At 50.3% G+C, this 17,972-nt stretch overlaps 1 protein-coding gene across 1 annotated transcript in view; it reads right to left on the minus strand.

The window, feature by feature from the left end:
- Positions 1-12,006: 12,006 nt before the first annotated feature.
- The window catches only part of NARS1 (asparaginyl-tRNA synthetase 1), a 28,710-nt gene continuing 22,744 nt past the window's right edge, over positions 12,007-17,972 (minus strand). The window contains exons 13-15 of the mRNA XM_080973510.1: positions 17,420-17,551; positions 15,531-15,662; positions 12,007-13,799 (exon numbers count right to left, since the gene is read on the minus strand). Coding sequence (XP_080829636.1) covers positions 13,668-13,799; positions 15,531-15,662; positions 17,420-17,551 — 396 coding nt within the window. The 3' untranslated portion in view covers positions 12,007-13,667. The remainder of the gene's footprint in view (positions 13,800-15,530; positions 15,663-17,419; positions 17,552-17,972) is intronic.

Raw genomic sequence — 17,972 nt, forward strand, 5'->3', positions numbered from 1 at the left:
TGGTTAAAGATCTGAAGAGGGAACAAGTTTTGGGGGGAAGGGTTAAAGGGGAGGGAGGAAGGGGGGGAATTAGGATAAATGAGGAGGGACAAAAGTATATACTGTTATGTATAACTAATAGGAGGATGGTTTTGATTCATGTTGTTAGATTTTCGACTGAATGATTTTTTTGTAAGCTATTTGACATCCCTGGATGAAAGTGTGAATATAAAGAATGGGAAAAAATTAAAAATTTAAATAATAACAAAAAACCTGCAATGTCACAAAAAGGCGAGGTTGCTTCAAGGTGCTGTGCTTCTTGAGCATGCACAAAGTTTGGCCGATTTATTTAGCATTTATTCTGATGCGTTTGCTGGGAGGTGGGACAATGTTGGGCTACTCGCGGAGGAGCATCATTCTGGTGTCTTTGCGCAAAAAAAGTTTCCAGAGTGGTTCAACAATGTTGACTTCATATTACGCATTCATTCTGATTCGATTGTGAGGACCACATAGAATCATAAGAGTTGGGAGATTCAGTCCAACCCCTTGCAGTGCAGGAATTCTGCCCACAGCTGTCCCTGGGTGGGTTTGAACCACCAACCTGTTGCTTAACAGCCAGACACGTTGACTCATCGTGCCACAGTAAGAAGACAGTGCCAGCTCTTTATTTAGCCCTCATTCTGATGTGTTTGTGCAAAGTTTCCGGAGAGAGTTATTGTCAGAGCTGCTTCCAGATCCTAGCTCACAGAGGATCACGCTAGCCAGCGATCATTAAATAAAAGTCTTTATTGAGTTACAGTTTCCATTCTCAAGCTGCTGCGTGCAACTCTACGTCTCATGGTTAGATCGGCGAAGCCCCATCTGAGTCTCCGCCCCTTGTACACCAACTTAATATCCTAGCCTTGCTCCACCTTTTCCGCCTGACTGTTCTTCTCTGGGTCCCTCTGCCCCCCGGGGTCTCTTCCTTCCTGGATTCCTCTGACGCTGACGCTGACCCCCCTGACTCTTCTCCCTCCTTTCGGCGGGCTTTAGGACCTGGCTCCCTTTCCGGGCTGCCTACTGCGCCACCTTCCTGTGCATTTGAACTTGGCACGCGCGCCCAACCTTCCACCTTCCGTCTGACCGTTTCTTCGCTCCCCGATGGAGGTGTGGCCACTCCTGACTCGTGCCCTCCCCCCTGTTGTGAGCTGCCAGCGCTTGATCCCTGGCGCCCTTCCTCTTCCCTGCTCTCTGGCGGTGACGCTGGTCCTGATTTCCAACTGCTCCCCTCTGAGTCCCCTCTGGCTCTATCTTCCTGGGGTGTCCCCCTAGGCTCCCCCCTTGCCCTGGCCACTGGTGCTCCTTTCTGTGAATCTTCTGATTCACTGGAAAGACTCGGAGATCTCGGGTCGTCGTCATCACTCATCTTTTCTTCTGCCTCCTCTCCCTCGCTCTCTGTTTCCTCCCTTGCCCTTGCCTCTGCTCCTGAACCCCTGACATCCATCCCCCCCTCGAAGCCCCCTCTTCCCCCCTCCCCTCCTTCCGGTGCGGGATCTGGGTGCTGCCGTGTCAGGGGGACGAATGTCGGATACAGTTCGCTTCCCGTGGCGGGCCGCCATCCGAAGTCTTCCGGTTCTTCCTCCCTGCTCTCGTTGACGACGGTCACCTCCGCTTCCATCTCTGTGCCGCCGTGCTCGAAACCCGGGTCGTCCCCGAAAACGTCCATGTCCGTCTCTCCCTCGTTGCCTTCTGGAGACGTTGCTCGTCCTGGACCCTCCAGCCACCTTCTGCGGAACTGCTCCTCTGGTCGATCATCCCACCAATACGAGGGTTCTGAAGCAGATCCCGAGGGTGACCCCTCTGGGGAACGGGCGTCTCGTGTCGGTTCCTCGTCCGAGTCGAACCCCCGGAACGTGCTGGCTGAAAGCGTGGGCGTGAAAAGCCAGTCGTCGAAAAAGTCTGCTGGCATTGGCCTATGTGGGAAGAGGGCATGAAACTCTTCTTTGAGCAGAGGTTCGTCTAAAGCGTAGCCCGGCACCCAGCTGTTGGCACTGGCCGGGGTGCCCTCCTTGGCGAGAAGGTATTCTACCCCCTCTTCCCCCCATCTGGAGTCCAAAATCTCCGTGACTTCGTTGATGCGCTCCTCCTGTGCCACTCCCCCTTGCCCGGTTCTCTCTCGGAGCGGACCCGGTGCCGTTCCTGGTTCCTGAAACCTGTGAGGTGCCTTGTAGGGAGTGAGCACCGATCTGTGGAACACCGGATGCATTCTGGAACCCTCCGGAAGAGCCAGCCTGAAAGCCACCGGGTTGACCTGTTCGTCGACTTGGTAGGGCCCCAGTTGTTTATGCCCTAGTTTCTTCTTCGCCAACGACCTGGCCGGCACTGCATGTGCTGCTAACCAGACCCAGTCTCCCACATGGATCTCTTCGCCAACCCTTCTGTGTTTGTCCGCTTGTACCTTGTATGCGTGTTTAGCCAGCTCCAGGTGCCGCCGCAGCTGATCGTGGACCTCCTGCAACTCCGACGCGAACGCATCTGCTGTCTGCGGCTCCCCCTCCCCCATTCTTTCCAGTCCCGGGAAGGTTCTAGGGTGCCTCCCGTTGTTGGCGAAGAACGGCGTGACCCCCGTGGACACGTGCTTCGTGTTGTTGTAGGCGAACTCGGCGAGAGGCAGGTAATCCACCCACGTCGCAGGCTGTTGATTCGCATAACATCTCAGGTACTGCTGCATGATGGCATTGACCCGCTCCGCTTGCCCGTTGGTCTGCGGGTGTCTAGCCGACGCCAGGTTGATCTTGACGTTCAGGAAGCCCATCAGCCTCTGCCAGAAGTTCGAGATGAACTGTCGCCCTCGGTCGGACAGAATAGACCGCGGCAGACCGTGAACCTTGAACACGTGGTCTATGAACAGCTTGGCGGTTTGTTCCGCCGTGGCCACCTTCGCACACGGAATGAAATGTGCCATCTTGGAGAACAAATCCACCACCACCAGCACAGCCGTCTTGCCCCTCGAGCTGGGCAGATCCGTGACAAAGTCCAGGGCCACTCTCTCCCATGGCTCGAACGGAGTTTGCAGCGGTTCCAGCAGTCCGGCCGGCGGTCTGTGCACTGGTTTGGACCTCTGGCAGGTGTCACACCTCGCCACGTAGTCCGCGACTTCCCCTCTCATTCCGGGCCACCAGAAGTCTCTGGCTACTAATTCCACCGTCTTCTCCTTGCCAAAGTGCCCGGCAGTGGGCGCGTCGTGCAGCTGCTGCAGTACCTTGGCGCGAAGTTCGTCTCCCGGCACGTAGATGGCCCCTTTACGGATGAGCAAACCATCTCGCAGCTGGAACTCGTCGGTCGCTGCCGTGCCCCTGTGCACCTCTGCCATCTTTGCTTGCGCGAAGGAGTCATCCTGCAACGCTCGTCGCACCGCATCCAGGTCAACTGTTGCCGCCGCGCACGCCCACACTGTCGGTGCGAAGATGTGCATGGCGGCCGCTGGCGTTGCCTCCTCCAGATACTGTGGCTTACGGGAGAGAGCATCCGCCATGATGTTGGTGTCCCCCGGGACATACTCTATTCGGAAGTCGAAATTCGCAAAGAACTCAGCCCAACGTATCTGCCTCTGGTTCAGGAACTGTGCCGTGCGCCAGTGCTCTAGATTCTTGTGGTCCGTGCAGACCTGCACCGTGTGCTTGGCGCCGATCAGGAAGTGCCTCCACGCTTTGAACGCTGCATGAATGGCCAGCAACTCCCTGTCCCAGATGGTGTAGTTCTGTTCGGACTTGCTGAGCTTCCTTGAGTAAAACGCTCCCGGCCTCCAAACCCCCTGCGGGTCTTTCTGCAGCAGGACTGCTCCCACGGCTCTGTCCGAAGCGTCTGTCTCCACCCTCATCGGCCTGCTGGGGTTGACATGAAGCAGCTGCTCTTCCGACGCGAAGAGACGCTTGAGTGCCTGAAAGGACTGCTCCGCCTGCTCTGTCCAGATGAACTTCTTTTTCTTGGAGCTGAGCGTGTCCGTGATGGCCGCTGTCTGCATCGCAAAGCCTTTGATAAACTTGCGATAGAAGTTCGCGAAGCCGACAAACCGTTGGACCTCCTTCCGGTTGCGTGGGCTTTTCCAATCCAACACTGCTCGGACCTTGGCGCTGTCCATGGCGAGCCCTTTATCAGACAACTTGTAGCCCAGGAAATCCACCTCGGTCACGTCGAATTGGCACTTCTCCAGCTTGGCGTAAAGCCTATGTTGCTGTAGCCTGCTCAGCACTTCCTTGACGTGTCTGTCATGCTCCTGCTGCGATTCCGAAAAGATCAGGATGTCATCCAAGAAACAGACGCACGTCTTGTAGAGGAGCCCCGCCAACACGTGATGCATGAAAGCTTGAAAAACGTGGGAGCCATTTTGCAATCCAAAAGGCATAACTCTATATTCGTAGGTGCCCAGGGGCGTGAACATGGCTGTCTTCCACTCATCTCCCTCCCGCATGCGAATGAGGTTGTATGCCCCTCGCAGGTCCAACTTGGTGAACACTCTGCCCTTCCGTACCTTTGCGAGGAGGTCGTCGATTCGGGGCATGGGGAAGTCCGATGGCTTGGTCACACTGTTCAAGATGCGAAAGTCCACTACAAGTCTTTTTTGGGGCGTGTCCCGCTTCTTAACAAAGAATACCGGACTGCCCCCCACTGCCTTGGACTCTCGGATGAAACCGCGCTCCAAATTATGATCTATGAACTCTTTGAGTTCCTGCAGTTCGTCCTCAGACATGGAATACAGCTTCCCTTTGGGCAGCGCCGCCCCCGGCAGCAGGTCAATTTTGCAGTCATATGGTCTGTGGGGGGGTAGCCTGTCTGCCTCTTTCTCGCAGAAAACCTCCAAAAATTCTGCGTACTTGTGGGGAACCGCTTGCAGCGTGCCTAGCTGCAGCTGTGACTCCTCTTCCCCTCCTTCCTGCCTGGGCACGATGCAGTGTTCAGCGCAAAAGGAAGAGCCGAAGGTCAGCTGCCTCTGGTACCAAGCCAGCGTCGGGCTGTGCTTGTCCAGCCAACTCATGCCCAATACAATGGGCGTGTCCGATAGTTGAGTGACATTGAAGCTGATGATTTCCCTGTGATTCCCAAGTCGCATCACCATTGGTGGCGTCTGCTTCACCACTTGCCCCCCTAGCAGCTCCCTGCCATCCACCGTGACAACCTGCAGGGGCAGCGTGGCAGGCAGCAACTGTATAGCATGCCGGTCGACAAAGTCCTGCCCTATAAAGTCCGCATTGCTTCCGGAGTCAATGGTGATTGGCACGTCCATGGTGATTCCATTGGGCAGCTGGAGCGACGCGGTGAGGTTCACTACCGGTTTGGGCGGGAGGGGGTCCATGGGCTGTAAAATCTCTGGGGACTGCTTCACTGACACGTCTGGCTGGGCCCCAGTGCCTCTTCTTCCAACCAGACTCCTTCGTTTCCCTGCTGTGGTTGTCCTTGCTGCGTTGCTGCAGTTACCATTGCTGAGGCTGCAGTGTGCTTGTGGAGCCTCTGGGGACACTCTTTCGCCATATGCTGTGGATCATCGCAGATGTAACACTTCCTGTTCCCTCTAGGAGGCTTCGCTTTCACTGCTGCCGGTGCTAGGGCTCTGGCTGCTGACTGAGCCCTTGCACCTCCAACCTCCATAGGTTCCGCTCCTCCTCCTGGCGGAGTCGTGGATTGCGCACGCGCTGCTTCTCTGGGAAGGAAGGAGGAGCCCCTGGCTGGTTCGCGCCCTCCACGCCCTTCGTCCCTGCTCCACGGACGTCCTTCCAGCCGCACCCCCACCGCCAGCGCCCTCTGAACGATCTCCTGCGTGGTCCGGGGTCTCTCCCCCCTCGCAATTTCATCTTTAACCGAGCCGTGCAATCCCTCCCAAAACAGGTCTCTTACAGGAGCCGAATCTCTGTCCCATTCCAGGGCACTGACCAAAGCGAAAAAGCGGGCATGGTACTGCCGTACGCTGGCCCTCCCTTGCTTCAGTCCATGTATCTCCTGCCGAGCAAGATCCACGTCAATGCTTGATAAAAAGCACCCATCCATCGCTTTAATAAAGGCATCCGCATTTTGGAGCGCCGGATCCTTATCTCTCCACAAATTGCGCAGCCATGCTTTAGCATCTCCATGCAAATGGGACATGATGAATCCCACCTTCTCTTGCTCATCTCTAAAGTCTTTGTTCAGCAGTTGCAGTGCACACATTACATCTGCTCTAAAGTTGGGGTACTGTTGCAAATTCCCATCGAAGTGAGAGACCAGACCGCCTGTTCGTCTCCCCAACCCAATCCCCTCCGGTTTGGGTGTCAGTTGCCCTTGCTTCGTAAGCACTTCCAACCTGACCTGGAGATCCCTGTAGGCGGCAGCTGCGTCCTCCTCTCTCTTCCTGGATGCAAGAGCCTCGGCATTCAGTCGTGTCACTGCTTCTCTGAGTTCCACTATCTGCTGTTCGGCCGTCATGTTGTCTGCCGTTCGTGAGCTCGCTAGTAGGCACCCTCTTTCTCTCCTCTCCGCGAGGACGTAGATGCCCACAATTATGAGATGGGGCTTACTGTCTGAGCTGCTTCCAGATCCTAGCTCACAGAGGATCACGCTAGCCAGCGATCATTAAATAAAAGTCTTTATTGAGTTACAGTTTCCATTCTCAAGCTGCTGCGTGCAACTCTACGTCTCATGGTTAGATCGGCGAAGCCCCATCTGAGTCTCCGCCCCTTGTACACCAACTTAATATCCTAGCCTTGCTCCACCTTTTCCGCCTGACTGTTCTTCTCTGGGTCCCTCTGCCCCCCGGGGTCTCTTCCTTCCTGGATTCCTCTGACGCTGACGCTGACCCCCCTGACTCTTCTCCCTCCTTTCGGCGGGCTTTAGGACCTGGCTCCCTTTCCGGGCTGCCTACTGCGCCACCTTCCTGTGCATTTGAACTTGGCACGCGCGCCCAACCTTCCACCTTCCGTCTGACCGTTTCTTCGCTCCCCGATGGAGGTGTGGCCACTCCTGACTCGTGCCCTCCCCCCTGTTGTGAGCTGCCAGCGCTTGATCCCTGGCGCCCTTCCTCTTCCCTGCTCTCTGGCGGTGACGCTGGTCCTGATTTCCAACTGCTCCCCTCTGAGTCCCCTCTGGCTCTATCTTCCTGGGGTGTCCCCCTAGGCTCCCCCCTTGCCCTGGCCACTGGTGCTCCTTTCTGTGAATCTTCTGATTCACTGGAAAGACTCGGAGATCTCGGGTCGTCGTCATCACTCATCTTTTCTTCTGCCTCCTCTCCCTCGCTCTCTGTTTCCTCCCTTGCCCTTGCCTCTGCTCCTGAACCCCTGACAGTTATGCAATGACTTTTTGTTGCATATTCATTCTGATTGGTTTGTAGGAAGGTTAGGTGGCAATGCGTTGAGCAGATGTTATCCCACATTTTCCAGTAATAATAATACTATAATACAGTAATTTATTACTTACACCCCACCCATCTGGCTGGGTTTCCCCAGCCACTCTTGGCGGCTCCCAACAGAATATTAAAAACACAATAAAGCATCTGCCTTCAGATGTCTTATAAGTGTCAGATAGTTGTTTATTTCCTTGACATCTGACATGAGGGTGTTCCACAGAGTGGGCGCCACTACCGAAAAGGCCCTCTGCCTGGTTCCTTGTAACCTCACTTCTTGCAGTGAGGGAACCGCCAGAAGGCCCTCAGAGCTGGACCTCAGTGTCCGGGCTCAACGATGGGGGTGGAGACACTTCTTCAGGTATACAGTGCATTTTTCATCACTTTCCTTTTTGCCAAAAGTTTTATTTTGGGGGGAGAAGTAGGTTTGTTGCGCAGGAGCTCGCAACCATTTTAACTGCACAACTTAAATTTGCTGGTATGAGATCGAATCCTACCTGAAAGCAACAACAATCTGGAAGTAACCCTGAGAAACCTTTTGAGTCGTCCAGAACTCTTCTGTCTGGTTTTATTTTTTCCCCTGTAAACCACCCTGAGCTCCTGATTCTCAGCCATGAACCTCGCTGGATGACCATGGGCCAGCCACTGTCTCTCAGCCTAACCTACCTCCCAGGGTTGCAATAATAATGATAATAATAATAATAATAATAATAATAATAATAATAATTTATACCCCACCCATCTGGCTGGGTAAAAAGGGGGAAGGGGATAAAATACAGGAGGGATGTATACAAGATGTCTGCCATCTTGAACTTCTTGAAAGAAAGGTGTGATATAAATGTAGCAAATAAACAAGGAACAAACCTTCGCTATTGGGCAGAATGTTATATTGGAACTAAAATGAATAAAAAGAATAGCCAGGTGCCCAGATTTGGTATTGCGAGACTGGAGATAAAGCCAGTTTTAAAACAATTCTTTGTTTTGCTGAGATGAGGATCAGTACAGTCATACCTCATGTTACGTTTGCTTCATATTACGTTCTTTCAGGTTATATCCCGCGGCGACCCGGAAGTACCAGAAAGGGTTACTTCCGGGTTTCGCCGCTCGTGCATGTGCAGAAGCGCAAAATGACATGGCGTGCATGCGCAGAAGCAGCAAATCGCAACCCGCGTGTGTGCAGACGCACCGCTGCGGGTTGCACTCTTTTCATATTGCGAACGGGCCTCCGGAACGGATCCCGTTTGCAACCAGAGGTACCACTGTATTCTAGTTGCTCAATTCATGCGCACACACCCTGCCCAGTTTAACATCCCAGCCAGCTGCATTTTTCCAGATGCTACACAAGCACACATGGGGTGGACTTCAGGCCCTAGGGTATTTAATCAATCCTGTCAGGTCATGGGGTTTGGGGGGGGGGGCTACTGTAGGAGGACATGCCTATATTCCAGGGTATTAAGCAAGGGTAAATGTGGCGGTTGTTATCAGGTCAGTAAGCACATCATCCCCTACAGTTCCATTGTATCCACCAACCCAGAAAACACTTTTAACTACTAACGCATGAGCTGGCGTGTCTCTGAAGGACGATGCAATAACCTTTTGTTTCAGGTAGGCACGCAGGTCCGTATAGTTAAAGCTATGGTTTTCCCAGTAATGCTGTATGGAAGTGAGAGCTGGACCATGAAGAAGGCTGATCGCCAAAGAATTGATGCTTTTGAATTATGGTGCTGGAAGAGAGTCCCATGGACTGCAAGAAGATCAAACCTATCCATTCTGAAGGAAATCAGCCCTGTGTGCTCACTGGAAGGACAGATCGTGAAGCTGAGGCTCCAGTACTTTGGCCACCTCATGAGAAGAGAAGACTCCCTGGAAAAGACCCTGATGCTGGGAAAGATGGAGGGCACAAGAAGGGGACAAAAACGACGAAATGGTTGGACCAAACTGTGGGAGGCAGTGGAAGACAGGAGTGCCTGGCGTGCTCTGGTCCATGGGGCCACTAAGAGTCGGACACAACTATACAACAGGCACGCAGGTAGCCCCGCTGGGAGACAATGTGGAAAGTGTTTGCCACGGGTGGCAGGCTTGGGGTGTCATATTTGTATTTGAGGAAGTTCTGCTACAGAAGGAACTTAATTTCCTCAGCTTCCATTCATTTCCATCAGTTCGGGTTTTTTGCAGAAACTCCTACTGTTGCTCTTGTTGAGTTATAGACAAGATGTAGGGGAAGGGGCGATGATGCTGTGTGGTTTGGAGAGCAGCGGTTTCTGCCTCAGGCACCAAAACGTCCTCATCCTGCTCTGGATAGCCGTATGTAGATGGAGTGAATACCAGGACCGCAAGTGATCGCATCACATCCTAGCATTTTTAACCAATCACAATGGGCCTAACTAGATGGTCAACCATTCTTTATTCTATTGCTAAATAAAGGGAGGTTGGGGAATGAAGTCTGTAAGGGACCAGGCCCACCCGAGTTTTTGCATGAGTCGTGCATTGATTCTGTGCCCAGCGAAACTGCTATCGAGTCCAAGATGGGCAACCTTGCAGACAAGCACAATGGTTAATATAATGGTGTATATCCACAGAACCTGCCCACTCCTACAAGTGGTTCTCTGCAGATGAAGGGCAGTATACAAATTGAATAATAAGCAACAATAATTTTAATTTGATTTTTTTACCCACCTTCTACCCTAAGGTCCCAGGATGAGCCACAACAGTTTAAAATACGTCAAACCATTTAAAACAAATTGCAAGAATAGGATGGGTTCTAAAAATACACATCTTAAGTGTCAAAGGTCAGGTTAAAAGTGGGGAGGGGCTCTATAGCCCAGAGTTTAATTTCACATAAAACTGGCAGATCGCTGCTGAATTTATTTTTTTAAAAAAAACAATAAACCTAAAGCAGCCTTTCCTAACCTGGTACCTTCAAGATGTTTTGGATTACAAGTCCCATCACCCCCAGCCATCATGTTCAATGGATGATGGAAGTTGTAGTCCGGCAACATTTGGGAACGTATCAGGTTGCGCTAAAGAATTCACTACCCAGGTTATCTGACATGTTTGTGAATCTGGGATCAGTTTTGGGTTGGCTTTCAGGACTCACTAGGCCAGCCATATTTCACACTGGCACCAAACAGTCGAAAAATTGCTTCTGTTTACATCCAGACAGTGATTTTTGGATATCAAAGTCAAGAATAACGACAATGACATGTCCGTGCACCACTTTTATATTTCGCTCAGTTATCTTTCTGGCCCTTTTGTTTAACTTTCTTGTGTAATTTTAGCAGGAATTACTGCATTCCGAGCAGCTGGTAGCTTCTGTGGGGTTAGACAAGAGCTTTTGAATGCCCAGGGCAAAACAAAGAGCGACTAAACAATAGCAGGGTCTTGTTTCAAGAATCCTTGCAGCATAGATAACTCATTGGTTAACCAATCAGATCAAGTCCCTGATGTTTTATCAAGTCAAACTCCACATTCTGTGCTTGGGTGCACTCAAATGTCACACACAACAGGCCACAAAGGGAAGCAAAACAGGAGACTAAAGAGCCCTGTTCCTTCTAAGGCCAGTAGGATAAATGCAGAGATTTGATAAATAAAAGAACCGCATTGTGAATAGGCTAAAGCAGAGGGGAAAAGCCGTGCTCGCTTTACTCTGCTTATCTCAGTGAAAGGGGTTTGGAAATAATGCAGTACAGTTTAGAGCCCAAATGCACCATCAAGCTTCAACTGTGGCCTGGGGCATTTTTCCACATTAAGGGCAGCAAAGCAGAGGCAGCCGATTTGCACGTGGCGAGATCTTGCACGCAAAGAGGACTTGTGCACTGCCTCCGCTTTGCAGGAATGGGCTGGGGAAGCCCACACGCTTCTACTGGAGCCATGCCCTTTGGGTGTGACAAATTAATGGAGCTACCACAGCTCTGTATACAGGTAGGACAGCTCAGTCAGTGGAACATGAGACTCTTAAACTGAGGGTCGTGGGTTTGAGCCCCACTTTGGGCAAAAGATTCCTGCATTGCAGGGGGTTGGACTAGATGACCCTTGGTGTCCCTTCCAAATATATGTTGTTGTTTAGTCGTGTCCGACTCTTCGTGACCCCATGAACCAGAGCATGCCAGGCACTCCTGTCTTCCACTGCCTCCCGCAGTTTGGTCAGACTCATGTTTGTAGCTTCGAGAACACCGTCCAACCATCTCGTCCTCTGTCGTCCCCTTCTCCTTGTGCCCTCCATCTTTCCCAACATCAGGGTCTTTTCCAGGGAGTCTTCTCTTCTCATGAGGTGGCCAAAGTATTGGAGCCTCAGCTTCACGATCTGTCCTTCCAGTGAGCACTCAGGGCTGATTTCCTTAAGAATGGAGAGGTTTGATCTTCTTGCAGTCCATGGGACTCTCAAGAATCTCCTCCAGCACCATAATTCAAAAGCATCAATTCTTCGGCGATCAGCCTTCTTTGTGGTCCAGCTCTCACTTCCATACATCACTACTGGAAAGACCATAGCTTTAACTATACGGACCTTTGTTGGCAAATATATGATTCTACCCTAAATTGACCGGATCCATCAGGCTGTTCTTACATTCTTAATAACTAGGGAGGCAAGATGTGGGAGGGCAGGATTCTTCTACCAATACGTGAAAATGAGCAAAATTAGAACACGCAGCGCAGTGACAGAACCAAGACCATTTCCCCCCTCCAGTGCTATGAATTTATTGATTGCGAGATCCAACCAGCTTTGAAAACAAGGCATGCACAATCATCACAGAAATGTAACAGTGAGAAGAATAAGAGAAATCTGACCAGGCAAGGTCCTACAGCAACGACCCAGAGCACACACACACACACACACACCCTGTACTTTGCTCCAGTTAAATTAGTCTGATAACTAAAAACCATTTTCATAACACCTGCTGGAAAGAGGAGGAACAAAGACGTCAGTCAGCTTCATCACCTGAAAGCTCCTCTAATTTTCAGTTGGCCCCTCTTTCCTAAGAAACCCAAGACATTCAGTGGGTAGGATAAGCCAGAAACCGAGAAGGATCAAAGGACCTTCTCAAAACTTCAGTTCCCGGGGTTCTTGGAATGCAAGCTGTATCAGACCATCTTTCTGAACTACATAACACAAGGCATGTTGAAAAGCAACTTAACCGAGTGTGAAACACAGGGGGCATCTGCCAAGAGAACATTTGCTGAAAACGTTTTGATGGAACTGGGAGTCTGGACAGCAGCCACCCTTACTTGGGCAAGCGAAGTCATCAATTAGTGCCAAGTTCAAAATGCAGATATAATGAAAATACAGTGGCAGGAAGGGATCCTTATGGGTACAATTGCTTAGGGTTGATTTTTCAATGTTGTCCGAAGCAGGGAATATCCTGCCACACAAGAGGTACACAGGATTTTCACATGAAAGGCTAAAAGAAAAAAGACCATCATATTCTCCACCCTAATCTCACCCATTAGGGGATAGTAGATTACTACGGCTTAGAGCTGTAGTAACTTTAGGGCAGCATTTTGTTAATGAAGAAATTTTTCAAGGCAGAGTTAAAGGGCCCGACCTCTGCCCAGCCACCACTTCTAAGAATTCAGGCTGAAAAATTTTAAGGGATGAGGTAAAAGGTATCTAGAGTTTAGTTCGCCTCTCAGTTGGGTGGTTCTTTACACTGTAATGCTTTTATCATTCTAGTCACTCTGCCAAGCTGAGTGTTTTGTTGGGGAGAACAGTATCATCTCTACATTTCAGCTGTTTACCTGAAGAATGGAGATGGCATGATTTTCTTACGAACGCTGATGTTGGATTGGGAAAACGTTTAAACTGGATGCCACTGACCACGGCCAAAATAGCTGGGGGGCTTAGTTTGTCCCTCAGGGTAGCAGTACACTATCCCAGATTATTGTATTAGATATATTATATTATGTTACATTGTGCACTTACTAATGAATTTTGTTTTGGGGAGAAAACTCAAATATTCCCTTTTCAAAAGCCCTGCTTCTGGCTCCTTTTTACCAAACAACCCGATTATTTTATGGGCTCTGCGCTGCTACAGAAGTGCATTTCTTAAGTACTGCACACTGCTCGTTTATCCTAGCAATCAATAAGTTAAAATGCATCAATAGGATTGATGAGGGGAGAAAATCTGGGAAAGGAGGAGAAAGATGGGTTTTCTGAAATCAGTGGACTGCAATTCAAATTTCCAGATTCTCATTTGGAAAAGGTTGGGAGGTAGAAAAAGGAAAAGAAGTTGATCTCTTGGATTTCCTGTCAGGATGGCTTTATAAGGATGATGAGATGTGCTCTGTGGAGGGAGGAGGGTTTTGCTTAAAGACTGCTGGACTTTTGCCACAAGAGCAACATTGGTTAAGGTTTGCAGCGCTGGACGAAGCGTGGGTACAGACACACATCCCGGATATGGTGCCTGTTCAGGATCCAGGTGAGGAATCTTTCCAAGCCCAGGCCATAGCCACCGTGAGGGCACGTGCCATATTTACGCTGCAAAGCCAAACAAGAAAGAAACAAGTCACTCAACGGACAAATGGAAAACCCTATGAGCAGAACACCCACAAACGTGCCTGTCTCGCAGCCTGATCCCAAGAGCAGTGCCCTAGTGCCAGCATACCCAGAATTACCGTATTTTTCGCTCCATAAGACACACTTTTTTCCTCCTAAAAAGGAAGTCTGTGCATCTTACGGAGCAAATGCGTGGTCCCTGGAGCTGAATTGCCCAGGGGCAAAAAACAGATCGTCCTTTTTTTTTTTTTTTTAAGAAAGAGGGAAGGGGGTGTTGAAACAAAGCCGGCAAGCGATCGGAGGGAGATAAGGGACTCTGGCGATAAAGGAGGCTGCCTGGGAGGGGGGAGGTAAAAGCACATGGATCCTCAGGATTTTTGCATTGGGTCACCCCAAATTCACCATCAGATCACATAGCATGTCCATGGCTACAGCCTGCACCCAAAAAGAAAAATCAAGCACCCACTGTTTCGTGGGGCCGCAATGGCGCAAAAACGTGGTTACAAAGCACGGATCCACATGGATTCTCAGGATTTTTGCACTGGGCTACCCCAAACTCACCATCAAATCACATATCATGTCTGTGGCCACAAAAATCATACACCCACTGTTTCGTTCAGAATATTTTTTTGTTTTCCTCCTCTAAAAACTAGGTGCGTCTTATGGTCGGGTATTTGCATTTATATCCCCCGTCCATCCTCAGAAGTGGTGCGGTGGCACCAAAGCGAGCAGTTAGGAGGGTACCAGCACCTCAAGCTTTTGCCTAGCGCTGGCAATCGCAAACAAAATCCGCCCCCTGCACTCCACCTAAGACCCCTCTGTCAGCCCTGACGTGCTGCCGCCTTGGGTCACCGGCTGGGGTTAAGATCAGCCCGATCGGCACACGCTCCCTAGACACACGGCGTTTTCAAAACCAGCGTCAGTTCAGCAAATTATGAAACAAACAGGTTAAGGAAAGACAACACCTCCCCAAGGTTTTGAACGCTACAGTTGAGGCCACACAGCAGAACTCCGTGTCAGGAATGGCAATGGGAAATTGCACGAATCGGAACGAATTGCTCCTTCGGCAAGTGGGGTGGGGGAGTAGGGGAGCCAGCCCCCTGCCACAGAAACCAGCCATCTGCAACGTACAATGCGTCAAGCACGACCATTTGGGTCACCCAGCAACTGGAGAAAAAGGAGGCAGCCCCTAAGCGAGAGAGTTTCAAATTCCTCCTGCCAGATGAGCCCTCCAAGTTGCAATTCAGAAGAATCTGAAGAAGCAGAAGTAGCCGTTCGCAAGAGGGGGCAGCAGCTGCCAGGAGGGAGGAGCAGGAGTTCCCCTCTCGGTCCTCCATCCTCCTTACCCAGCATGCTATGGGTTTGTGAATGCGTTGACATGGCTTCGAATGAAGAGGTGTGGCCGTATGTGGGGTCCAAAATAGGCAAGACACCCTTTCCAGGGGAAACTCCCAGCGCAAAAGATCAGGGGATAGATTTATCCTCATCAAATTTGCTCCAACATCCTAGACTCATCACTGCCTCTGGCTTGGTTGTACACAGAAAACATAAAGCCAGGTGGGAAATGTGAAAAAACAACTTTTAAGCCCTTTAAAGACTAACTGGCCTGCCAAACGTTTGTTGTTGCCTTGGTCTACGACTCTACGTGTTGCGTTTGAGCACGGTGGCTGGGCTGCAACAGTTGGCCAAAGGAACAAGACCATCAACACGCACCTGGTCGGTGTACCAATAATAAGGCGTGGGGTCAATCCCTTCTCTCTTGTAGCCTTCCAGCAGCTCATCGCTGTCCCAAATACGCATTGAGCCTCCAACGATCTCGCCGACGTTAGGCATCAACACATCAACCTAAAAAGAGGCAGGACGAAGCATGTTGAACAGTTTAAGCAAGAGCCAGATAATTAATAATAATAATAAATTTTATTTATACCCCGCCCTCCCCAGCCAAGACCAGGCTCAGGGAGGCTAACACCAGGTATAACACAACTGATTAAAATACAACATTAGAATGCAGCCTCATTTCAGCAGAAACTCAAATCAACAACTTTTTGGGGATGAAAACGTCAAATCTTCACCAAGGCCAACTATCCAGACTGGTCCTATGTGGGCCAGAAAAAAAGCCAGGGAAGTCCCCAAATAGGAGTTCCATCACAGAAGGAGAAAGGAAAAAGGAAAGAGGGGGAGGGGATCAAGTTAATTAGCTGCTGGACCATTTGTGGCCCACCAGGCGTTTCCTCAAACCCAGTTTCTGTGGCTCCCAGGTGGGTTGGAGACTTCCTACGACTGGACTGAAAGTACAGCTCCTCTCCCTGCCAAGCGAAAACATTCCTCTTCTTGTGTTGCCCCCCCACCCACCCAGACTTCTCATGGAGGAGGCACATGAAGAAGAGCCTTAGATGATGATCTCAGGGTCCAGGTCAGTTCATATTGGGAGAGGCGGTCCTTGAGGTATTGCGGTCCTGAGCCATTGATGGCTTTATAGGTCAAAACCAGCACTTTGAATTTGGGCCTAGAAACTAATTGGCAGCCAGTGCAGTCAGACCCGAATTTGTGTTAAATGCTCAAACCATCTCGCCCCAGTGAGCGACCTGACCATGGAATTGTGCACCAGCTGAAGTTTCTGAACAGTCTTCAGGGGCAGCCCCACATATAATGTGATGCAGTTATCTATCTTAGAGGTTACCAGAGCATAACTGATAGGCTATCCCAGTCCAGATAGGAACACAGCTGGGCCATCATCTAAAGCTTATGGAAGGCACTCAGCACCACAAAGCCCAGCAGAGATTATCATAGGATTATATACAGGAGCCAGCACAGATTAGAGCCTATGTGTCGCTAGAAACATACAATGTTTTTTTCTATGGAGTAAGAGCTACTCTACACAGAACTGAGTGGCAGAATTCTAAGCTCTTATCACTTCAGGTGGAGGTGGTGCTAAAGGCTGGACCATAGTTCAAAAGAGATTCCCTGCATGTAGAAAACGAGCCCATCAGAAAGAAATTTAACATAGCTCTCTCCGATGTGCTAAATTACTACATGCAGGGAACACTCAAAACACATAGTGAGTCTCCTACCTGCAATTTGACATGACACAGTCTTACTACTTCTATTCTGCAGACTGTTCTGACCAGACCTCATTCAGCAAGTGCCAGAAATCAAGGGATGCTCATGCATGTGTGATGTAACCCTTAAAAAGCAGGGTTTCCCACACCTGGGTCCACAGTTGCTTTGGGACTACAATTCCCATCATCCCTGAGCACTGGGTCCTGCTAGCTAGGGATGACAGGAGTTGTAGTCCAAAACCAGCTAGAGACCCAAGTTTGGAAAACCCTTCCTTAAAGTATAGCTCAGTGACATTGTACACCAGCCTCTTAATGTAGTTAAAACAACTGGAAAACAAGGCTTGCTTCAAGAGGAGTGTTCTGCTCTAATGATTACATTGGTTGCGAGAACCCTCTAACCCATACGTTCACGCCTCTCTTAAAATATATCTACGCAGCCTTTTAACAGAGGGCAAAAACACCCATTAAGAAGATGTCTTAACAGCTCCGTCCCTCCCCAGGCTTAGCCCCTGCATGGGATATGTGCGGGGAATGCAAACTGACAGATTCAGTAAGGCGGGGATCCTCAGGGCAGCGCTGCATGTAGAAAGACTTTATCTCAGCAGGAAATCGACACAGCAAGATTGGCTCATTAATGGCGTCCGTCATCTGTCTCTCGGGGGCCTCTGGAATATCCTACGGACAGGGAACAAGACTTATTATTAGCTCATCTACTGCCTAAGAACACCTCTTGCCATGCTTCCACTCATTAAGCCACTTCCCTGCTCAAGGGAACTGTTTCTCGAGCCACCCTGGCATTTCACGTTACTTGCCGCTACTTATTTATATAGAGACTGCAAACTCAGCTTGCAATTTTGAACGCCCGTTGACTAGGCAACCAATAAATCAGGTGTGTGGGGAACCTTTGGCCATCCAGGTGTTGCAGAACTACAACTCCCATCACCCACAGCAAGCATGGCTTGGGGTGATGGGAATTGTAGTTGGGGGTTCCTCTACCTGCAATATGTGCTTAGATATACATGCCGGACTCCCTCTTCAAACCACTTATCACCTGGCAGCCGAGAAGCAAATTGGGGCTGGGGCTGATGCGAGTTCG

This window comes from Podarcis pityusensis, assembly GCF_964106645.2.
Source record: "Podarcis pityusensis genome assembly, chromosome: 11".
Classification (NCBI taxonomy): Eukaryota; Metazoa; Chordata; class Lepidosauria; order Squamata; family Lacertidae; genus Podarcis; species Podarcis pityusensis.